This window comes from Haemorhous mexicanus, chromosome 9 (genome assembly GCF_027477595.1).
Source record: "Haemorhous mexicanus isolate bHaeMex1 chromosome 9, bHaeMex1.pri, whole genome shotgun sequence".
In the NCBI taxonomy this organism is placed as follows: domain Eukaryota; kingdom Metazoa; phylum Chordata; class Aves; order Passeriformes; family Fringillidae; genus Haemorhous; species Haemorhous mexicanus.
The window spans coordinates 11,820,146-11,845,698 of NC_082349.1; the positions used below are offsets into that span (position 1 = coordinate 11,820,146).

At 40.1% G+C, this 25,553-nt stretch overlaps 1 protein-coding gene across 1 annotated transcript in view; it reads left to right on the forward strand.

Moving 5' to 3' along the window:
* The first annotated feature begins 5,273 nt into the window (after nt 1–5,273).
* The window catches only part of ST6GALNAC5 (ST6 N-acetylgalactosaminide alpha-2,6-sialyltransferase 5), a 68,803-nt gene continuing 48,523 nt past the window's right edge, over nt 5,274–25,553 (forward strand). The window contains exons 1-2 of the mRNA XM_059854047.1: nt 5,274–5,354; nt 5,992–6,213. Of these exons, the coding sequence (XP_059710030.1) occupies nt 5,289–5,354; nt 5,992–6,213 (288 nt within the window). The 5' untranslated portion in view covers nt 5,274–5,288. The remainder of the gene's footprint in view (nt 5,355–5,991; nt 6,214–25,553) is intronic.

The window sequence follows — 25,553 nt, forward strand, 5'->3', positions numbered from 1 at the left end:
CACTGATGGACTTTACTTGATTCTATGATTGTGCCATTTCAGTTGGATGCCAGTGGATCCCCTTGTTGCCACAGTTTTGCTCAGCCTCTCATCATAAGCAATGTTTTGTGTTTGTGTTAGAAATAGCAGGAGAGTTTTCTATCGACTTTCTAATAATACATAAAGAACTGCAAACCAATCCATAATGAGCACTTATCCTTCTTTGCTTCCTTTTTTGCTCTGATGTTTCATGTCTGATATTTGCTTGGTGAGTTTTTTTTTTTTTAAAGTTTAGAAATTCTGTTGTGTTTAACACTTGGGACTTCCTGTTGCTGTAGTTTTTCTCTCCAAAGGAACAAACATACTGAACATAGACTGAAAACTGAGCCATTTGGGATCCTCTTAAGATCTTTTTTATATACAGCAGCAAAGATACCCCACATTTAAATTTATCCAATCTCTCACCAAATCATAGTAATGATGTCCTCAGTTGCTTTAGTCCATGTGTTAAATCTGTGCTCTGTTTATACACAGGATATATGACTTCCTTCTCTTGTTTTGGTAGTGAATGGTAAAACAAAATGCCATGAAGGAGCTCCCAGTCATGCCCGTTTTGCTTCCACAATTGATATTGGGTAAATTCCATCTCAAACCTCTTGTGCTAATTTCTCAATCTTCAAAGTTTCTGACTTTAGATGAGGAATTTTGAGTGCACTGTATATTCCAGGATATGTCTTGTTTAACTTCTCCAAAAAAGTGATTAGAATGAAGCACAGTGCAGTGCTCATGTGCAGTTTTAAAGCAGATGAGTCAGTTCAGTTGAGCTAGACATTGTTTCTGAAACATCCAGTACCTTTATTTAGACTGGGGAGGGAACTAAGAAATAAGAAGGAAAAAACTAGCAGATTCAGCAGATCTTATCTCACTATTTCCCCCTCCTGTTTTCATTTGCACTTCTATTTCCATGCAATATTTCATTTCTTTATGCATCTATCACTGTTTGCTTCTGTCAGAAGTTCAAAGGCAGCCTGCTTTCATAAAGGAGAGGCAGTATTGACTGATCTATAATATTGTTTCTACCTTTTTTGACCAATTCTCAATGCATATTTCAAGTTTTGAGAAGCATTTCATGAATCACTGGGCAGTTTGAAAAATCTATAGTGTAGGCTCATTACTTTGCTGGCTGCTGAATGTTTTCCATTGGTTGTGTTGTAAGGCAAAAATGCAACCCTTTCTCTCAGGAAAAAGAGGTTAAAATTTCATATATACACAAATAATAAAACAACACATGGAGGTGATATCAGTGTGATGTATTTCATTTTATATATACTTTTGACTGTCCTACTGTCCATTAATCCACACAAACTCCCATCATATTCCAACCTCCTTAGCACCTTTAGCCTTGCTTTTCTAGGTAGTCAGTCAAAAAAAGCCTCCCTTCTTTCCTCTGAAATGTGGCATTCCCAGCCATCCTCCCAAATGTCACTGGCTGCAGGCCCAGGACAAGCACTATTCTGTTCTATGCTGGTGATCATGGTTTAAGCTCCAACCTCATGAGCTTTACACTTCCAAGTGAGCTCCTTCCCCCAGCAAGCAGAGATGGATAAAATGGCTGTAGGAGTTTACTTCAGCAGAGCCAGGAGACCCAGCTCCTGGAGACAGATCCAGGGCTTTACAGACCACAGAATATAATGGAAATGACAAAATTGTGCAAATTACCAGGAGTCATTTTTAGATTAATTTTAAACATTTAACAAATATTTTCTCATGTTTCCTGTCTATCAAATCTTAGTAACTCATTCTGCATTTCAAAGGCATAAGGATATCAAAGTGATCCCGACACAGTTAACCTCACCCCTCCAATCTATTTTAAGCACTTCTATCACCAATATTTTCTGAAAAACACCTTCATACACATAGTGTGATGGGTATGTATTTAAGTGCTTTCAGCACTCCTGCAGAGTGACATGCAGAACTCACCTAGAGTTTAACTACTTATATCACACCAGATCCCTTTTCTTCTCACTCTTTTGTGAAGGGTAGTAGATAAACAAAAACTCCCTTTTTCTTATTCTCTTTAAAATTAGGCACAGATCTAAATCAGTTCTCTAAAACTTTTTTTTCCCAGCAAAAGAACCACACTGCCATCAATGAGTAACAAAATAATTAAATATTTAAGACTGTCTGGGCTTTCGTTCTGAGGAGGTGACAAGGCTGAAGGGTAGCTGCAGCTTACAGTTTAGAGGCATTCTGTGTACTGACTGCATGTGCAAACACTCTGCCTCTGGCCATGGTGGAAAGGAGACAGGCACAGCAAGATGAGACAGGTGGTAGACAGTACACTTAGTGAAAACAACATCTGGATCATCCACAGAAACACCACCCATTGCCCTCATCCCAAATTCCACTGAATATTTCCACTACCCATTGCTGAGGTGCACTGGCATAGAGGCTCCTCCACTCAAATACTCCTTGCAGGCCAACCATCACGTGGAAAGTATGTTTATAACTGTGCATTATAGTAAGGTGCATATTATGCCATATAATCTTTAGAGGAACTTCATGAGAAATCAGCCATAGCTTGAAAGGGTTATTTTATATCTATCTAAGGAAATCTCTGAAAGACAAACTGGGCTAAAATGCATTACAAAAAGGTAGTTATTTCATACATCCAGACATCTGAGGGGAAGTTGCTGTTTGAGTGGTTTTATTTAGGAATCAGTGAAAGAACTCTGTTGTTCCAAGTCCACTGTCAGTTTTGAGAGGTTTGTCTTTCTCTGCACCATTACTTCTTTCACAGATTTCTCACTCTGCATGGATTTTTATGTTGTCATTAGCATCTTAGGTCCTCCTGAAGCTGCCACAAGCAGATTTTTATTCCATATGGCTATTTTGTCAGCCTGTAGCTACAAGAAAGATGAAAACGGGAAGGGTAAGTTTGAAGAGGAGACAACCCAAACCAGTCCATGCAGACGAAAAGCTCTCTTCAGTCAGATTTGGTTGAAAAGCCCTACTACCACTCTGCCACTTTTTCTCCTGGGCTAGGGAAAACAGCTGTTTATATTTTATTCTGTCTTTACCCCCAGCTCTAAGGAGGAGTAGAAATGCATGGATCATTCATTATCCCTTGCATATAGAAAATAAATTGGTTGAAGCAGAAAGTCAGGTGGACTTTAAGAAGTTTCCTGTATTGACTCATTTCCAAGTTGATTAAATGCTCTTAACTGCAGCCTAATGCTCTTCTCCTTGCAAATCTAGCTATTGGGTATACAGATTCATATTTACAAGTATGCAGATTCCAATAGTGTTAAAACCCCCAAACCTCCAGATAGCTAGAACTATTAGTTCATAGGAATTTAAAATTAAATTAAATAGCTGGGCTGTTTTCCAGATGATTTTTAAAGTTCCTGTGCTTACAGAAAAACCTCCATAGGATTTACATTACACTACTGTATTTGTTTCAGTGAGCATTTGACTGCCAAGAATACGGTCTATGACCAAAATGGCAATCTAATTAAATATTTGACAAGCAGAAAGCTGGACATTATTCAAGTCAAGCATTAAATTAGAAAATTTAGTTTGTCTCCTTTATCAGTAGATTTTTAAATCAGCCTATTCTACCAAAACCCGTAAGTTTAATGAATTTGGTCAGACATACTGTGTAACAGATGTCTAACATACAGCCAGGAGCCTAAATCATAAAAATGATGCTTCACTTTGGCACTGCAAAATATATATGAAAGACTCAGAAAGGTCAGTCACCAGCAACCTGCTTGCTGGTAGTTGAGAAACAGCACTGTAAAATGCATGAGCTGCCTTCTGTAGTCTCTTATAGGAAGCCTTGGAGAGCCACAGATAATTTGCTTTCAATGATTCATCAAGTTGGCCCTTTGTTTCACTAATTTGAGTGTCAAGTGCAACCACGTAATAAAGAATTACCAAGACCTGATAAGATTCTTCTTACATTGCTCTGTTTGTCTGAACAACTGGTACTGTTGAAACCAGCCCTACAAACCGCATAAACAGCGAGTGTGTAACTGGCGTCTTCCGTGGAGTGATAAAGCGCGTTTACTGCGTTATCCCCTGGTGAACCACACCTTCATGTTTCTTTTTCCTTTCTTAAAAGGCACTAATTGCAGCATGCTGTGCCCATGCTAGAGATGGCATTTGTTTCACTGTTAGTCCTCCAATGAATTAACAAAGATAAAAAATTGATTTCAATGACAATTCCAGCCTTGAGAAACGTGCAATTGTGACCATGGTTGAGTTACCCTGTTGATAGTTTTCTCCTTAATATAATTTTTAATACCACATAGCTGTAGGTTAGATGTGAAGCCATATATTAGAGCTACTATTTCGACGAGTAGTTTCAAGTGAAATAGCTTCATGATTAGGAGATAGATTTTTTTTTTTTTTAATGCTGTCAGTCTAGTAACTTCGTAAGAGATCAACCCTAAAAATGGCTTGTATAGAAGAGGCACATTTATAAACGTGGAATTCCCACAGCAAAAGATATTTGTAATCTGGGGTCTGATAAAGTTTTCACAACTGAACTCTGTATACTATTAACACAAAGAAAGAATAAAAACTTTAGAAGGCTGTTTGTGAGAGTGGGAAAATGTCCTCCTTCAGAAACCAGAGAGATGGCATGGGGAGCAAGTCTGTGAGATTTCATTTATAAGATGAAGAAAGCTTCTGTCAAAAGGGTTTGAAACCGGTTGTTAGAGCTTAGGCAAGATTGTGTGAGGGGGCATTGTCAGCGCCGCACAAGCAGTTGAGGGCGTCGATTTTTTTACTGACGTGAATTTAAAGTATTGCCTGATCGCTGCCAGCTCCAGGAGAGCCAGGTAGCGGTGGGAGAACGAGAAATTTTCCGCTAGGGAAGAATACAAATAATGTAATGTGAAGGTCGTGCCCCGGTACCACAACCAGGACAGAGGCCTGGGCAGAGGGAGGGAAGGAGGGAGAGAAAGAAGGATCTCTTGCCCCTGCTCCTGCTCGCTTGGGGCCGGAGGGGCGCCGCCCGCCCGGTACCCGCCCGGTGCCCGCGACGATCCCGCCGCTGCCGCCCCCCTGCGCCGCGGGCTCGCCAGCGGAGCAGCGCCCGAGCGGGAGGCAGAAGTTAACTTCCACCTGCCCTGAAGTCGCCGCTGCGCCGGCAGCAGGAGGCGGAGGCGGAGGCGGAGGCAGGCGGGGCAGCCGAGGACCCGGCTCTGGCAGGCTCTGAGGGTCCGGCCGAGTGTAATTCCCCCCTAATCCCCGCCACGGCGGCGCTTCCCTGGCCGAGCCATGTCTGCGGCTTCCCCGCCATGCCGAGCCTAGCGGGGAGCGGGAGGACTGGCGGCCGGGAGGCGCACAAAATGAAGACCCTGATGGTAAGTGCATTGTTGGCACGGCTCATCCCGGCTCCGGCGGCGGGGAGGAGAGCAGGGGAGCGGCGCTGAGCGGAGCTGCCCCGGGCACTCCGCACACGCTCCAGCCTTCCCCGGGTTGCATCCCCGCGGCTTCTCCGGCATCGCGCGAAGGCGACCAAACCTTGGTGGCGGTGGCCAAGAACTTTCCGCCTGCTTTCTTTTATTCGTGTTGCTCGTGGTTTGGGGGTTTTGTGTGTGTGTGCGTTTTCAGGAGCGTACAGAAAACCGATCTGCTTAAAGGACGAGGCTGGAGGTATCTGGGCGGGGGGAAGCGCTAGAGTCCCCAACACTCGTTAGAATGCACGAATGAGATGCCCAAAGGGGGACGGCGGCACGGGAATGAGAGGCGCCGGGTAGCCTGGCGCACGGAGGGGAGAAGAGGCGAGGAAGCAGGGCTGGAGGAGAAGGAGGGAGGCATGGGAGCGGGCTGGCGAGGGAGCAGAAGGAGAACGGAGGGGCTTCCCCAGTTCTCTGCTCGCACTTCTGCCGGGTGTCTGGTGGGTGAAACTTGCGGGTGCGCCGCGGGGAAGCGGCGCGCCCCGCCGGGCCCCGCGGCGGGGGGAGCCCGCTGAGCCGGCTCTCTCTGTGCCCCCCGCAGCGCCACGGGCTGGCCGTCTGCCTGGCGCTCACCACCATGTGCACCAGCTTGTTGCTCATGTACGGCGGCATCGGCATCGGCGGGGGCCACCCGGAGCCGCCGCGGCGGCAGCAGCAGGTGGCGGCGGTGCCCAGCCGCCCGCCGGAACGCGGCCAGCGCCACCCAGTTGTGCCCGTCGGGGCCGGCCTCCTGGAGGGCTACATCAGCGTCCTGGAGCACAAGGTGAGCCGCCGGCCGCGGGACCGCCCCTCCTTCCCGGCCGCCGGGGCCGCCGGGACCCCGTGCTGCTCCGGCCTCCCTCGGGGGCCACCGTCCCCGAACCTGCCGAGCTCTCCCTCCTGCCCCCGTGAGGTGCCCGGTTCCTCTCGGCGGGATCGACGTGACCTGCCTGCCTCGCTGTCGGGGTTGGCTTAAGCGGCCTCCGGGTCCCGTCGCGCCTGGTCCAAGAGCAGGAATTACCGGGGTCAGGAGCCGGGCTCCAGCCCGCGGTTGGGTATTTATGCAGTGCTGCTTCTCTTCTCCCTTGCACAGTAGAAGGGAGAGGGAAAGATGAAGTGTTTCTAATGTTGTATGCTCTAGATACAGTACAAGTGTATGTTTATGATGATATTAGTAAGGGTTAAAGAATGAGGTTTATTTACTGGAGGGCAAAGTCAATAGGTAGGTGTTTATTCTTAGCTCATTTTGTCAAAGGAAAAAAGTAAAAAGTCTCCTGCACAAATGACCTTTTCATCCCCCTCTGGGAAGCAGAAGTTGTCACCCATGGTTTCCATTCGAGAAATTTGGGGCCTTCTTTAATGCTGAACAAAATGATGTCCCTCCCCTTGACAGAGGAATTACCAGGCTGTATTGTCAGACTATAATACTTGTTTACCAGAGATAGGCAGACTAAGCTTTGATGGCTCACAGGACAGATGTAGTGACATAAAGTGAGCAAGGTGGCACATCTATGCCAAAGAGATATTCAGGCTTCAGTAGTTTTCTTAGAAGGCAGATTCCTCTGCTTTTTGTTTGGTGTTTGGTTTGTTGCTTTCACTTGGAAATTCCAAGATCTTCCTCTTCCAAAACCCCAGATATTGTTTAGTGCACACACATCTTGCAGTAAAAATTTACTTTAAAAAATAAACAAGAGGAATGAGGATTCACAACTTTCTTATGTTTTCACATCCAGACTGACAACCTTCTGAAAGATATGGTGTCAGACAACTTACTGGGCTCAGTTTGGAGGTACTGTGTGAAGGTACTAGTGACTTTGATATACAGAGGTTTTTATTGTTCCTTCTGGCTTAACTTTCTATGCAAGAGTTATCTGTAGGGCTCTTAGCACAGAAAAATAGCACATGATGGTGCCTTGTAGGCTTTATTTGCTTTCTTACATGGTTCTCCTGGAAATTCTCAGATGTAATGCCTATAGAAAAAGCAAGTTTGGCCATGGGCTTCCTACTGTCTGATATGTACTGTTGTAAGTCTTTTGTTTTTCTTGAACATGACTGTATGATAGGTGTAGATAGATGTGCGCATGGTTTTTATAATCAGCAGTAATTGAAAAGACATCTGTGGGCTTTTTGGGATACATGTGTGAGTAGCCTTCTGATTCTGATAATACCTCACACTGGTTTTTCCAGACTCACGAATACCCCTCATTAACAGGTCATACTTAAAATCACTGTTCTGTTATTTTCCAGGGTAATTTTAATGTTTCCTTGTGTTTTGGAGAAAGATGATCCTTTGGTTTTTTAATATATTGTAATAGGGCCCAAACCTCACAGATACTCTATTTCTGAATTTCATTTCACACAGCTCATGCCTCACAGTAATAATCTCCTGAAGGTTTAATAACTTTTCCACCTAACTTTTGTGGGTCAGAAAGAATATTGTGCTATCCCTGCTGTGTTCCCTGCTTGCTTTGTCTGAATTTAATGCACATGAGATCATGCAGAGAGCTGTGCCCCTGTGGTATACAGAGCAGTGAGGACACTGCATTACCATAAGGGGACTGGGGAGAAAGGGGCTTTGTCTCTTAATAATGTATTTATTTTTGTAATTTAATTTGGTAGTCCATGTACTTGTCACGGATCTACAATCCTAGAATACATAGGTTTCAACCATAATAAAAAATAGAGAATGCAAAAAATCACAGTAATTCGTGGTTTGGAAAAAGAAGGATGCAGGATTGGTGATGGTGAGAGAATAGGGAGAGAGATAGCAAGAACTGAGGAATGGTGAGACATATTCAGAGAACCTGTGGTTTGGATGGGACATTGGAAACTGCAGAGAAGACAGCTTGAATAGCAAGTGAAATGAGGGAATTGGGGAAGTTTCAAGGAATGTGAAGAGAGCTGCAGGAAGAGAGCAAGGTAAAATTCTGTAGCTGTGAAAAGGACATATTTGAAGAGATGGGGAGGTCTGGAAGGAGATGAAAAGTATCTGTTGTCTGAGGACAACAGGCTTGCTAAGGTAAGGCAAGAGTGAAATCAGCAATGGTACATGTTATTTTGATAGTACAGAGGTGATGGTGTGAAATGACAATGAATGGTAGATTTTTCACAGTATGGCTTCCTTAATTTCCCATATAGAATCTTGGAATTATCTGTCAGGTTGAATGACCTGTAGCTGAGTGACCATTATACAAAAATCATCCTTGGTAGGTGTTCATGCATGAATGACGGGTAGCAGTAGACTGTCTGGATCATTTGTGCTTGTTTCTGGATCCCATAATTTGCTTTAAGAGGAAAATCTCCTTTCATGTTCTTGGTGTTGTACCCATTCTGGTGGATTTAATGAGAGTAAGCATGTACATATATGTAGGAGCTGTCTGCCAGGTACTGAAGTTAGTAATCCATAATCACAGTGTGAGTATTGACACATGAGCTGTGTAAGTATGTGGTAGTAAGATATTTCTCTTCAGGGATAAAATTTAACAATTGTCCTCATTGTGAAATATCATGTATTACAAATGTCTGTCACTACTAGCAATACAGCTCATTTAGTAGTGCCGGATGATCATGTATGGAGACTATTTGCCAGAAAATCTGGGCACTTAGTACTAAGTAACAATGATTTTGAAATATAGCCTGCAATATTATAATTACCAATTATTTTTCTCCTTTTATTTTATATTCAGTAAGAATTGTAGTTCCTCATCCATACTGTCAAGATAAGCAGGCAGTCTCTGAGAATACAATAAAATATGTCTTTTTTTTTTTTTACTAGGCTGAAGAGGTTTTTTGCAGGAGTTTCTAGTCTTTGCTTTCATAGTTCCTGCAAGCCCATTTTTCCATGAGTCAAGCATCAGAGATCAGAACCCCTGTACTTAGCTTTAGTAGCCTTTCACAGTTTAGCAGTGCATACTTAATTTTTGTTGAGCTGAATTCTTGGAACAAAAACAAATCAGAAATGCTCTGGATTCAGAGATGCAAGTGGGTCCTTGTCATTTCACCTCTGCATGTCCCAGAGTAACAGCAGTTGACAGACATTGTTGATGGATGTTTGAAATGAATAAATAGTATCTCTTTTTGTTCCCAATAGCTAGATGTTATGTCCTAAAAAAAGTCACATTTTGAACAGGAAATATGGTTTGCTGATAGTTGTTATTGAGAGGTCAAGGACTGAAACAAAGGGAAGAAGTGGTGGCTTCTACTTTGAGGAGCTGTTGGCTCCTACAGAGGCGCTTTGAGTGTAGCACTGCTTAGCTACTGCATCTGCTCTGTGGTTATAAAGGACAAGAGTCCTACACTGTCAAACTGACATCTTTCATGAATTCTGTGGGTGTTATCCTGAAATTAAAGAGGTTTTGTCACTGGCGTTGAGGGAAGCAGAATTATGCTCTTCTGTGGGGAGGCATGGGGATAAGCCTTTCTGTTGATTTATCATAGTGCTAGCAAGAAATTACAATGCTAATATTTTTAAAGCGATTACTGCATACAAATAAGAGAATGTTAATGAAAGTAGGAAACCTAGCACTATTCCAGAACTTGCAAGAAATAAATATTTAACCATTATATTACGATTCTGAAATGAATGTGAGAATGTGTCTCTGGATAGTTAAAAGGCTTTTTACGCAGTATTGACTCAACAGTTGGTGCTGCAAATAAAATATGAGTTTGTCATGTATGTAATTGAATAATACTTCAAACCATCAAGGATTTTGTTTCTTAGAAAATAAAAAAAAATTAAAATCAATCCTGCAGTCAAAATGTATGATTTATTAGAAATACTTTTAAATACCTTAAGAGGGAATTGAGATCAACATGATAATTTAAGTGATCACAATGATTTCTTAATTTATGATAATGTGAATTATCATATGCAAAGAAATCTTGATGATCCCTCTAAATTAATGCAGATTAGAGAATAGTGTAGTTAATGAAGTGTTTGAGGGAGAGTCATTCTGCAAATAGTGCTGCTATAGCTCCTTAATCTCTGAGTTGCAAGATGTTGCTCTTGGGTGAAACTACTTTTTTTGGGATGGTAAACTTTGTGCACTTAAAATCAGGTGGGAATCTTGCCCTGTTTTATATTATTTTTAGTAATTATTAAGTCAAATGAGTTTGTAATTTTAATTTTTACCTTACTAAACCATTGGCAGTTTGTGGCTGGATAGTTTTGGATGTCTTCACTAAACCAGCCTTCATAACTGAATATGGAGATGAGATGGAATCAAATAATTTTGAAGGTTTTATTGTTTTTTTCATGAATTTATCACAGAACCATAATGTATCTTACAGCAAAACAGCTTGTCTTGCCTGAGGTGGGATCAAGCCCACAGAGTTATGTAAACCACATACCATGATTTCATTACATGTTCCTATTTGCCCCTGAAATTCTCACCTGCAAAGGAAGGAATACAAACTTTATTATACAATTAAGGATTTGATGGAGTTTTTATTATGTGAGAGATCCACAAGGGGGAGACTTTATTCTAGAATAACCTTGTTGGGGACACTTCCCTCTGTCAGAAACCTAGGCAAGGTAGGAGTCCAAAATGCCCTTTGCTCAGTGCTCTCTTGGCTTCTCGGCCTTCTTCTATTTTTAGGTACCACAGTTACTTACCACTGATAAGCTGTAGGTTTATTTAAATCCTTATAAAGTTGTCATCATAAAAAAAAAAAATACCATGACAGTCAGGAAATATAACTGAATATCCACACACAGGGAGCAGAGACAATTGTTGTTCCAGATTTACACAGCTTTTAAATAATGACTGTCCTGTGCTTTACAATTTCTTACTTTTGAGCTACTGCAGTAGTGTGCTTTTTCAGGCTTACCTTCATTTTGATGATCCTTGTCTAAAATTTTTAGTAGTTTCTGTGTGCACTAGCTGCTCACACAGGGCAATACTGAGCCCACAGCAATGACAGCAAATTATAGTACATTTTCCTGTTTTCCAGGTTACTTGGCATGTCTGCAAGGAACCAGCAGTTCTAGCATGGCACTGCTTCTACTTCGAATATCTTGAAATATTTTAAAATATTTACATGTAGGTATCAGGTGCTGTGCAGTTTATATATTTATTTTATGAGAATGGCTGTATTCTGTATTTGCACACATTTTTTGTGGAATTCTGACTTCAGTGTGTACTTGAGAGAGGTGTTAGCTAGGATAATAAGAAAGTAATGTTTTACGGTTAACGCTATTGCCTAATTCTTTCTGAAACATGTGCTATTAAAGATGAAATCTAAGTAGCAGGGTGAGAGAGTCCAGGCAGAGGTCAGCATCTGTTGCTTAAAAATCATCCCAAAAGGGCACTATTAAATATAATATTGCTATTAAATATTGAAATGTCCCTGAAAACGGGAAGATGCTTGGTATGCATCTAGTGCGTGATGTTGCAAATGTTCGTTAATGTAGCGTGATGGATAAAAAACTACCCAACCACAAACTAGCCATGTTCTGATAATTTCCTGGTGATTGGGAAGATAAAGGAGTGACAGTCATTGTTGTAATACTGAAAACAAGAGAAGGTTTTGGACTTTATGCTGGGTGAAGATCTTGCCCTATGTAATTTGTGACATTATGTGATATAGCCTTATTCTTTCATAGAAACTGAAGCAAAAATTTATTTCAGAGACCGTTTCACAAGATACTGATGATTTATTTCAGTAAAAACATAAATAGTAGGTAGTCAGGTTGACAGTTGATGCAGAATTGTGTTTTAATTTTCTCACATTTTAAAAAAGTCACATCTCACCGCAATATCTGACACCATATATTGGTCATGATATGTTATCTTATTTTTGCAACTGACCAAGACAGTGTGTGTTTGGTGGATTTTTGGGGGGTTTTTTTGCCCTTTTTTTTTTCTTTTTTTGCTTGTAGAAGAAAAACTGCAGAAGCATGAAGACATTCATTTTTGCACTTCTTTTTTTTTTTTTTTTTTTGACTGATTTGAGATTATATGAATTTTTCACAAATTATCCTGATTTGTGAAAGGTGAAGAATGAGTAAATACGCTCTTTTTGGTTTTATGAATATCATACACGTAATATTTTAATATGTGGGTGCTATCTGTTTCCCTCATCTGCTTCCCTGTCTTCTTTTGTGAACATACAAAATTCTTAATTCAGGGGATTTGCAGAATACTTTCAGGCAGGGAGTTGGTGATACTTTGTCTACTGGTGAAATTTGTTCAGCTCTCATGCAAAACCCCGCCATTTTTTTTCTCTTCACTTTCAGCATTAATTTCAATGACCACATTTTTATTTTTAGTATGTGCTGAAGTATATTATATTTGATAACCATTTGAAGTTGCTATATTGTGGACTTTTTTTTCACATGATCTTTCACTGTGAGCATTCTAGGCTATTTTCATCTTCCTGTGAAGACAAAGTGTTCTTTTGAAGGTTCTTAATCCTTGGTGGAAGCAAGTCTGAACTAAATGAGATTTTCAATGACAGGAAATGTAATTTTTGCTCACAGCTGATGGATATCTCTCAATAGAGTTCCTTAAATTCTCCCTTTCTGCTTGTCCTGGGGCATAAGTGGATATTGAGTGTCATCCTAACTATGTGATATCCTCAAAGCAGTAGATTGCAGGCAGTTTCCTTTTCCCAGTGACCTTCCTTACCACTGTAACCTGTATTGCTCAGTAACGCTCCATGTGCACGTCCTTGGTGCTGAGGTGGCACTGATAGGAAGAACTCAGTGCATTAATTGAACTTCTAATTAGGGCAATTATGATCAAATCAGCAGTCGTTTGGTGCTGATATAAGCAGATGTGACAGCACAAAAGCTACTTTGAAGGTGAGGTGAAACATCATGGTATTTAACCTCACTCTGTTTCACCTCATCCCTACGCAATCTCCATTAGTCATCACTCTTTCTCTAAGAGTTAAAACCTGAAATGCTAAGACCGGGTTAACTGCTAAAGTTTGCTGTCAGCTGGAAAAGCAAGTATTTTCAGTTCAAAAAGTGCTGTTAATTGTTCTCTATTGTCAATCCAAAACTAGCCAAATGCAGTTAAAAATAGGAGTCACATAAGCAGAGAGGAATCTAGTCAAGGCTGAAACTTCCTGCCTTCAGAGCGTCTGTTTGCAACAGAAGTGCAAAGTACAGCTGGTGAAGTGGAGCTCTGAGGTGTCCCTTGATAGTCCATATGAAAGACAGAGCTGGCCCTGAGGAAGACATACACATTGCTATAGAGAATCCAGCACATTTGAACTGGGTTTGGCAAATCTGGTAACACTTTGTGTCCGGGCTGTGTTCAGAGTGACACAGGAAGAAGAGAAGCACAGTGTGTTTATTACATACAGGAGTGAATAATGAATCCTTACTGAAACTTTGTGAGAGAACTTCAGAAGAAGATTGGGTTATTTTAAAACACAGAGAGGGAAAACTGATACATTTAATAGATTAGTAGAGTATTTTTTCACAATGACAGTGTAATACAAAGTGTTCATTGTCCAAGATAAGGGAACAGTAATGAGTTTATATGGTATACAGGCAGCATAGATCAGGTTTTCTTAATTCAGATTTAATAATACGGACTATTGTAAATAACACAGAACAAGAATATATAAATGTGTGTCTTGTTAAATACAACATGTTAGGAATTCATTGCAGCTGTAAAAAATTTCCATTACAGAATGGATGGCTTAGTTAGAAATAACCTGGAAGAGGAAAATGTTTCTCAATAAACATTCAGTATATTTGGAATATGCATTTTTGTTTAGCAAATAATATATTTGAATTTAGTGTGTTATTAGCATCCTCAGGTATTGGCATGATGTTAATATTGCAGAAACAAAATACTCTGTAAATTTTGTAGTGTTAAAATACATGTTGCCCACAGCTATAGCAGGTCATAAAAGCAGATGTAATAACAGCAGAGCATCAGTCTAAGAGCTAGCTCTAAAGAAAAGAAAAATTCCACAGTGCAAATTTGTGCAAATGTATGTCTGTACCAAGCCTTGTGCACAGGAAAGTTAAAGGAACTCTTGTTATGTTTAAGAAATGGCTGGCTGAGAAACAGGGTTCTAGAGACTGTGTTCATCACCATGTATGGGCTGCTTACCAGTTTGCCTGCATGAAGTTAAGACCTTTTCTCCCAGCTTGAGATACCAGGCTGTGTTTTGCAGGCAGTGACATGAGTTACAGCTTGGCTCATTCTATTCTAAACTTTCTTGCCTGCATTACTGTTCTCTATGGATAGACACTTCTGTTCCATTTCAATGAGCTTCACACTTGTGGTTGTAGAAAACAGCATCTGAGGAAGCACATAACTACAGAATCCTAGAACCTTACCATGGTTTGGCTTGGAAGGGACCTTAAAGACTATTTTGTTTCACTCCTCACCCCACAATGGGCAGGGACACTTCCCACTAGACCAGGGTGTTCCAAGCCTTGTAGCACCTGGCCTTGAATACTTCCGGGGATGGGGCAGCCACAGCTTGTCTGGGCAGCCTGTGCCAGGCCTCACCACACTTATAGTGAAGTTTCTCCTAATATCCACCTGTTCTCTTTCAGTTCAATCCCTCTTGTCATAGGATACAATTTTTCTGCTTCAGCTCTACTATGTTTCATGTATAGTACACACCAAATTTAATGAGGTGAGGGATGTAATAATCTAAGAGTATATTTAAACAGCTATAGTTGACACAGCAGACAGGAAGGTAGCACGTGGCTGTGGGCTGAAGAAATGAGGCAGAGATTCCAAGGCTGGCAGTGGCTGGGTCAGTAAGTCTGCCTGGTGTAGTTTGAGACAGCCTTGTTAGCTTGAAACCAGAATAGTCACGCTGTATCCGAGCAAGTAAATCCTGGTCTTTGGCAGCCATGTTTCTTCTGGAGCTGGGCTGGCTCTGCACTGTGCTTTCTGTAGCATTTGGAGGTCAAGATAGGTGGAAGCTACATGGAGTACCTGGGGAAGTGGTAAAGATAACCAACAACGCATCTGGACAGTTCTCAAGGGCAGTGCCAAGGACTGAAATTGCATTTGGTATTCTAGCAAATACCAAATTATGTACGCCTTATATTTGAAGTGACTGAACCTTTGGCCACAGCAGAGACATGTTTAGAAAACGTGTTTTCCAAGACTTGTCCATGGTCCTTATGGCCAAATACATGGAAGCAGTGCTTTCCCAGCTTTATCCTCAGTCTTAGTGCAGAGCTCAGAGGCTCACAGAGTATGTGCTGTTGTACAACCTGTGCTATCCCTTCCCTACTTTCCTCCAGCTTTCAGTGTGACATCTTTGGATCAGTCCTTCTGACACTTGGCCTCATTTCATCCACGGAGATTAAAATAATGTCACATGTGCCCCTAAATTTGATTGCTGTCTGTTTTAGTCCTAATGCTACTGTAAAAGGGTTAGTTTTACACATCTCAGCATATTGGTTGACTCTAAAATAGAAACAGAAAACCTCAAAATACAGCCAGTGTTCTGAATGCAGCTGCTGAAGCATTGCAGAGTTAGCACTGCCTTTCCTTGCTCAGCTCATCTGCCTGTGCCTGGATAATTGCAGGTGAGCTCCTGTTTAAAAAAAAAAAAAAAAAAAAAAAAAAAAAAAAAATATATATATATATATATATATGATAAAACTCTTCTTGTTTACTTAGGTAATTTCTTTCTTAGAGTTTATAGTCCAAAAAATGGTAATTGTTGATATTATTGATAACTATCTCAAACACATTTTACAAATAAAATGCCTATAACAAAGTCATATTTCCATTTTTTCACCTCCTAACGTATTCTCTTTGTAACACCACTCCAGATTTCTTTCTGTTTTTGATAGTGATTCATGAGCCCGAGGAAGAATGAGACACTTTGTTAGAATATTGCTCACATTATCCATGAGAACTCCCTCGGCCGTGAATGGGACTGTACATAATACCCAGCCCTTCAGTGAGGGTTTGCCCAGTGCCAGCTGACATGATGTCAAAGCATATGTCAGGATGGGATTTTGCCAGCAGACAGAGCACACTCTGCCCTCCCTTTGAGCTGGTTGGAGATGCACAGGCTCTGCTCTGGCAGCAGACGCACTGCAGTTTGCCTGTTGCTAAGCCAGAACTAATAAGCTTGACTGAAAGGCAGGGTTTATTGTCCTGGGCTCAGCATATTGGTGTGGTTTTGTAGCTTTCACATGGAGCTTCTGTGAGTGCTGCACTCGACTCCTGGGCAGCACTGGCATGTGGCTGCCTGTGTGGAGCATGGTCAGTATTTGCCTGCATCTCCCAGAAAAAGCTGCTGGTCCATGTCCTAATGGCTTCCTAACTCTGCTCCAGAGGAGCATTTTCAGCCTCTGCCACACTGCCAGGAATTTTCTGCCTTATATGACTGGAGAATATAACTCAGAGTACTCTTGTCACTTAAGTTTTGGTCATTAGTTTGCCACATGTTTAGTACACTTAACAAAAAAGACTGTTTTTCATAATTATTTTCTTGTACTGCAGCCTAATATGATAGATGATGTTGTGGATCAGGTTTTCAAAGTTTGAAATGAGACACTAAATTTGGTTGACAGAGTATCTGAGTCACCACTTAGAACAAATCTGCTTTTTCACGGCAGATACTTGCTGAAGAAAATATTTTAATTTCTTTGCTTTACAAAATCATGTTTGATCATGAAGCTATGTGTTTTTTGCTTGTAACATGGCTGTTTCTGTATGGACAGGTTATTTAATTTGTAATGTTTGTGTTTTTATTTGTCTTTTCTGATATTCTTACTATGCAAATGTTGCTTTGGAAATATTGACAGCTGTATCTCAATTTTGGTCAGTGAAGAGTTGTTGCTGATTGGATATTTAGTAATGTCTTCACTAACAAGAGACTGGTTTGCCTTTGAGCCTTAATGTTACTCTTTCCATGTGTAATTATCATATTAATGGATTTAATTTTGATTTAATTTTTATGAATAGCCAAAAGCTCTGGTTTTTACAAGTAGAATCAAAACTAGAGCTGCATTTTTCACTTTTGCTGTATCTGCTTTATGTCTCAGTAGCAGTGCAAAGAAGCAATGAACCTAGTTACAGATATGCTGAATATTCTTTCTCAGGGGTAGTGTTGATGTGTCCCTGATGGTTTAAGGGCATAATTGAGGTACTTTGTGCAGCTGGTACATGTGGAGGAGGGATATCAGGGCCAGGAGGGTATCTTTGGTATTAATGTGTCTGATTTCTTCCAGCACAGTGAACCCTTTTGATCTGTAGCAGTTTATGTAATACAAAACAGCTTTCAGGGTATCTTTAATTATGCCTGTGGACATTCTGAGATGGAAAGTGAAATGAGGCTTTAGAATCACCTTTTACTCCCAGCTGTGCTGATTTGAAACTGGCACAGCTTGTTACCCACCTGTAAGTGTAGGGATCATGTTCCTGCTCTCATGAGAGACACTGGGTGTGCAGCATCCTGGGCTTCAGTAAAAGGTGGGGGTGGCTCTCAGTCTTTCAGTGCTGTCAGTGCTGCTAGGATGGAAGGGCAATATATCCCATACGCAGACAGCCATATAAACTGTGATAGCATGTATCTTCAGCTCAAATTGAGATTTGAGGCACCTCACAGGACCTGCAGACCTGTCTTGGAGGTTTTGTATTGCTGGGGAGCACAGTGAGGCAGCTGCACTAGGAGCGCCTGGAAGCAGAGTGTATGCTAAATAGAGACTGAGCCACTGTGCTTCGATCAGTGCTCTCAGACAGACACATACAGAATAAATTGATTGATGATGTGATGCATCAACTTTATTAATCGTTCTCAGAAATGGTATTTTTTAATTATGCCACTTTCTAGGTATATTTTTCAGTGTGTTATGAAGATGACATAGCATATTTGTAGTGCATAATGTGAAAAAAAATCGTTTTAACATGAAAATTAATGTCCTAACATTTGAACTTTCGGGTATATTGGTTAATTTTCATGGTCTATAGCAAATTAAAAAAAAGATTAATTCTTCTTGAAGGTGCAAGAGGTGATCTCATCCATGTTATACTAAGTTCAAGGACCTAACAGTTATTTAAGTTCTCAAAACTTCTTAAAATTAAGTGCATTGTTCACAGCAAGTGGATGAAAACCTTGTGACTGAGATCAGAGGTAAAACGAGCTATAGCAGAGCAGTGTGTAAGCCAGTTTAGCAGAAATTGAGTCCCTCATGATTGTGAATGATGAGGTTGCATCTGCTTGTCTCCTTCTCTTTTTTTTTTTTTTAATGCTTTTTTGTATACCAGTCCTTGCAAAGCACTGAGACTGAAATTCAAAACAGAATTAATCTCTAAAAAATAGTTACCCTTGGAAAACAAATAGATCTGTCAAATTATATTTTGCTTCATATCCCGTACTTGACATCAGTAAAACTACTGAAAATTACATTACACTGTGTTTATTAAAGTTGTGCTCCTATGCAGTAATACACATAAGACATCTTATACTGCCTTAAGGATTAAGTTAAGCTCCTTTGTCAAGCCTGTTGGTCTGGCAGGACTGTTAATCTTTTACTGTCAGACTGGTTAGATCCTTCTTTAGGCTGAAGCCATGGCTAAGTGCAAAGAAATTAAAACAAATCAACTCCTAGTATTTATGCTTTCATGTTTTTGCACAGAGCAATCAATAAAATGGGAAGCTGGTTTAGATATACATATTTCTATAAGAAGATTGTATTTCAAGCTCTTACTTAGCAGCATCATATTTGCTTTATGTTTGTGATTGTGAAATATGAAGACAAAGTTGGCAGTGTTCAAAATATTAGATTCATGAAAGTAAGATATGCACAGGGTGACAGCTCATTGAAAGGAGGACGGAGGATACTCTTGTGAACCTACATTTCCTAGTTAAAAATTCAGAATTATCTGCAGTATGTCCATGCTTTATTGTTACATCAGTAATTATTCATACATTTTCCTTACAAATTACAACATTAAGTCACAAAAGAAGAAATGTTCTATAATGGCAGCATATTTAGACATGACAACACTTGAAACAAAACTGTATGAAGAAGAAGGTGAAGCTGGGGGGCAAAGTTAAATTTATTGTGAAAGATTGACGTTAACATTTTAGCTCTAAAAGGGTACAAAACTGGTTGGAAGGAACCAGAGGTTTGTGTTTTACTGTGAATGTCTATACCACTTAATTAATATCGTATTAATTTATTGTAAATAAATTCTTGCTAAAATTTGTGAAGAGGAATTTTTTAATAATTATATGATAATAGCCAACCAGTGCAATTTGTACAAATATTCATCAGTGAAGTGATACAGATTGTTGAAGCAGTAGGTAAAATATACTGCAAAGAAGCTTTCGAGTATGATAGGTGCCTAAATTGTGCTTTTTCTAATCAGGCTGTATTTTTTTTCAGTAATAGGAAAAGAAGTCCCCAACAAATACAATTTTTTAACATATTCCTTCAAGTATAGTTTCAAGTGGCTGTTTTTGCATTTTATGGACAGATAACCTTCCCATTTTTCTGAAACAAGAGAGTCTTTCCCTCAAATCATTAAATAATGATGCTTTCTGCTTATGTATCTATCACCTTGCTTCTGAGGATCTCCAAGTGCCATTAGAAACATTACATGGAGACTCCTGCCATAAAGTACAGGAGTATTAATTCCTTGAGACATAGGAGGATAATGGAACAAAGAAGTTCATACCTTAGTTTTGATCTTGAGTGTCTGAAGAGGACTTTATGTATGTGTTTGGGAAGCTCTGGACTATTGAAAACTGAGGGGATTCAGCCTTGGGACCAGCACACAAGCAATCACTTTGAGATACCCGACTTTCATGCGTGGCTTGGAGGTAAAATTTCAGACCTCATTCTATGTAGCACTGAAGTTGTATACAGTGGATTGGGAGAGTGATGCACCTGAGATGGGTTTGAGATACCTGCTCTGCCGTGCAGAGCCACCCATCAGAAAAACACTGAAGTGTGCTTTCAGTCCAGCCCTTCTGCTTTTACAGAGCCATGGTGGGGGATGGTTCAGTCCAGGTAACAGGTAACAAAAGAGAGCACAAATTGTGGGTTTCAGTTGCATATCTTGGAAATGGTGTGTAGAGCATTTGGGTTCCTGCTCCAGGAACTGTTAAAGCACATCTTTTGAGTTGGAGCTCACAACTCTTAGGAGATTTCCAAATAACTTCCTGATATATTTTATGGAGCTGTGTAACTCCTCCAACTTCATTGTGGGTGGCAGTGTTGGATGTCCTGCCAGGTTGCCAGATTTACCTGGCAGACACACAGCGCAGTTCCTTAAATGCAGATTTGGGTGGTGGCTGAAGGAGGCTTTTGTAGACCACACTTCAGGTTCTGGCTTCCATCAAAGTGTCATCAGCTGTGTCTGACACACTGACATCTCATTCTAAATTAGTACTCGGGCACTTGGAGTCATGCCTTGATTTTTAGAGCATATTGAGCCACATACACATGGTGTTCCACTTTGCAATAGCTCTGGTGGCTTAGGGCTGGTTAACTCTTTAGGCATAAGAGTTGATGTGCACAGCAGGGCAGCACATCAGTGTTTTGGGCTCTAATAAACTTAAATGGGGCATGCACACACAGGCGCTGAACAGCATTAAATAGGCACCCTCAGGTCCTTAGGGAAACAGTCTATTAATCATACTGGCAACAACTACTTATTTTGCATTAATTTCTTATGCTTTGAAATATTTGGTGTGTATTTTATATGGTATTATATCATGCATTTGGTATTTATTATATAACATTTAATCAAAAATATGTTATGTTTAAAAATAAAATATGTGAATGTCATTGATGGGGAAAAGAATCATGATAACACATATCAGACTTTTTTTGTATATTCAAATAGTCCCATCTTATTTTAGTTTAAAGCAAAAATAAAATCCTTTCCTGGCTCCAGAAGATGACCAACAAATAGAATGATTTAAAAGATATTTGAATATAAATGTAGCGAGTAACTGACTGATAGATTTGGAGTATGAAGACTGTCATACTATGAAACAAGAGTAGTTTGGGAAGAGGAGCAAAGAATCCTGCCATTTACCTGTTAAGATCATCTTTAAGCACAAAGGTAGAAGTAGTGTTTAAGCTGCCAACTGAGTCCTTAACCTCTCCAGGAATGCTGATCCAGAGTTACCTCGGACACTGAGTTGTGACAGAATCACTTGGGTTGTGACTTTGTCTGATCTAGTAAATTAAAACAGTGGGTCTCTTTAAATTTTCTAGACAATAAGAGCATCCACTGTGTGCTTGGTCTTTACAAAGTCCTCAGTTTTCTTTACCTAAAATTTGCAAAGTCTACAGAACAAGTACAGAAATTATAAATACAAGAGTGCAGATACAAAAGGTTTCAATTATTTTATGTATACCAGTAGTGAGATATGAGCAACTGGGTATGGAAATACAGGATTTATAAAGTATGACCTTTGAAAAAAATTGAGGTCTTCTTTCAGGCTTAACATTATGCAGCTAAAGATTAAATGACCTCTGTTTTCTTTGCTTTCTATGGATTAGGAATAAATATTTTTCTCTTCCCTTCCGAAAGGTGAAAATAAAGATAACACAGTTCTGTTCTTCTCATTTAAACTAGGAAAATTTGAGAAGAGAACTGCAAGTAGTGAATCATGTTATCAGGGATAACAAACCTGCAATAGAAGCTGCTGTATGCCCTTTTTGAAGTGAGATTGTTCAGACCAGGCCATTCTGATTAGACACTGAGATGCACGTATTCCACAGTGATACAGCTTAAGGTGGATACACGACACACAAATGGTGAACCCTGGCAAATCATCCATCAAGTGATGTTGAGAATCTGTCAGGCAAAGCAGACTGAAATAACTTTTTTTTTCTTTATTATAATCCATCACTTCTTGTTGTGTATCTCCTAACACTCTTATTTTGACAGACATTCTTATAACTTTTCCCCCTTTGTATTTCATGGGAGAACAAAAGCATAACCCTGGGTAACTGGATCCATTCCCCCATGCTTTTTGCAGAGCTTGCGAGAGACACACAAGGTCAGGAAATGCTATGAATGAAATATCATCATTCAAAGAACCCAGCCTTGCTTCTGCTAAACCTCTGTGGAATTCTCCCCTGGAAATCAGTGGAAGCAGGACTAGTGCCCAGGTCTGCAGCCCAATCAATTGTTATTAGCAGAGGCTGCTGGTGCTGTTTGTACAGACTGCAGGATGTTGAGCATCAGCTGCTGATCACCTCTCCCATGCTGGTACAAAGGCATTTTCTGATTCTGATGTGAACTGTTGCAGTCTATAGATCAATAAAATTTGAAGACAGGAAGGGCAAGGGTCAGGCCAACTCTGTCAGGTTCTTACAGATTAGGAAAAAGAGTGTGAGGCTGCAGTCTAGGGTGGCTGAGGGAGCTGAGTTGTTAATTCTGGAGAAGAGGAGGCTTGATGGACACTACTGCTTCTGAAAGAAGGTTGTAGACAGGTGACAGTGAGTCTCTTCTTCCAGGTAATAAATTTCTTTGCTGAAAGGGTGGTCAAGCATTGGAACAAACTGTCTGGGGAGGTGGTGGGGTCACCACCCCTGGAAGTGTTCAAAACACATGTGAGTGTGGGTCATGGTTCAGTGTTGAAGATGACTGTGCTGGGTTAATGGCTGGACCCTTATGGGTCTTTTCCAACCTTAACAATTCTGTGGTTCTGTGATGAGTGACACTGAATCTTTGTCTTCTCCTTCTCAAAATTAGCACTGAGCTGAAGTCCCAGCAGTTCCCTAAAGGGCAAGATTTCTTGCATGAACCACTGAGCTTTCTTCTTGATTTATCTTTGTGAACTGGTGCTATCTTTCAGTTAATGGAACTTTGTAAACAGTGAGCTAAGAGGGATAAAATAAAGTGACATATTTTGCTGCTGGTTAGATGTTAATGTGAGTCCTGAAGGCCTTTTAAATACGTTGTTCTAAATCTGAGGAAATGAAGAAAAGCTCTTGTATGTATTAAAAAGCCTAGGAAGACAAACAAAACATTTGGCTGATGAGATTGAAGGATTTGTCACATGACTTGCAACTGGAGATATGGGTACAGAAACTGTTTATAAGTACAAAACTACAGTGCTTTTGTACACTTTTGTGTGCTTTTTTTTTTTTTAGGAGATTTACTATTTTAAATATAAATCCTGTTTGTAAATATTATTACATTGTAAATGACTTTGGGTTTTGTTCTGTAGCTGAGACTGAAAGAGAAATTCAAATAGCAAAGTATTTCTGGAACTGAACTGTTAATCTTGTTCCTTATTGAGAGAGCAGCTCCATGCCATCTCTAAATTTATTCTCTCCTTTTGGTAATATTATTTGCAATGGTGAACAAAGTGGTTCACTTCTGTACTGTTTCCTGCTGTCTGTACTAATGGCTCAGAAAGATGTTAGTTTGAAGCCATTTTTTGACACTTCACAATATCTGCCCACTTGAACACTCCTATATAATATTTTACAAGTATGAAATGCACTTAGTGTAAAATAGAACCAAGCTAGCTAGTCCTATTTTGGAATCTTTAGATTAAAACCCCAGCCCTTCCAGTGAATCTCTCTGTGTCTGGATGTGCCTCAGGTGTCAGAGTGGGTGCCCCCAGCCAAGAAAATTCAGGCTCCACATCATGAGGTGTTACAGTTCCTGTGCCACTGGGGAAGAGGAGGTAGAGAAGATCCTGAATAAAGTTAACCTGGGAAGCAGGGATGAGTGAGGGTGTTTTAAGATTTAGCTTTATTTCCCATTATCCTGCTCTGATTTGATTGACAGCAAATTAGGCTAATTTCCCCAAGTCGAGACTTTTTTGCCCGAGAAGGTAATTGGTGCTCAATCTCTCCCTGTCTTTACCTCAGCCCAGGAGCCTTTTGTTCTATTTTCTCTTCCCTGTTCTGCTGAGGAGGGGAATGATGGAGCAACTTTGGTGTGCACTTGGTGTCCAGCCAGGGTCAACCCACCACAGTTGTTTCCACTTTTGAGTTATAAAATTGTCCTACAAAGTTGCACAACTAAACTGTTTAGGTCTGGCACCAGGTGAAGCATCATAATCCTTGGAAAACTATACACAGGGCTCACAACCTGTATTTTCCAAGTAGGTGACTTGTACTTTTTTGTGAAATGATTCGGTGATGTTAATCTTTATTTACCTTGTGCAGCATATTTAACTGCAAAAGTAGCGTGCATTCTTTGGTATTTAATCCAGTGGCATCTGTGAAATCACCACTTTTGAAGATATGAGCAAGGGGACACCAGATTCAATATTCTCTCGTAGGTAAGGCTTATGGAAAGATTCATCAGTTGTGCCAGTCCAGATTTGTCTTTGAGAATGGTCCATCTTCTTATTTGCAGTAAAAGTGAGTGAGTGGAGTGGGATACAGATGGGATTTGTAGTTCACCTGTAGTGAAATTGTGATATATGTTGGATTTGGTTAACAAAAGAAATGGTTTGTGCTTTGAAGCCCAATGATGACAATATAAATCAGCTTTTAGTTACATTGTAGCTGTGTTTACCTCAAATTAATTTTGAGACACCACTGCTAAAGTAGAGCATAGTGTAATGTTTGTTGTAAAGTCAGAGAAACTTGCTCCTTGGTCTTTTCAGTAAGGTTAAATCCTGTGTTGGAGAACAGTACTTTCAGAAATCCCAATTATACTTCATATATCATCTCAGTGTGATTTTTTTTTTTAAGTTATTTTTCCTGTGTGTTGTTTTCTCACCTCAGTGCGGTTTGTTGCTGTACATTCAAATGAAATACACTGTTAAGATGTATAATACTTGAAACCTCCTGCTCTGAAGTCCAGTGAGACTCATTTTCTCTTTTACTGGTAGATAGTGATAACGTAAGTCTCTAATCTCATTAGTTTATAAAAAACACCCCGTAGCACTTATGTGCTTTAAAAAAGCAGGAGGTAGAAGAGACATGATTAAGTTTTTAAGAATTGAAAGGAAAATGTTTCCTTTGCAATAAAAATACATTTATATTAGTTAGTTAGTATTAGTATTTTGGAAGACAAGTGGGAGAGTCTTTGATTCTGAAGTTAATATGCTCATGTCCTGCATGAAAAAACTTAGTGTTTGCTTCGTATTAATATGTTTGTGATAGAACTACAAAATGGTGTGTTGATATATTTTACTATTTGTAATTTACCTTTCTGTCAATATTCTTTTTCTTGTTTTTCT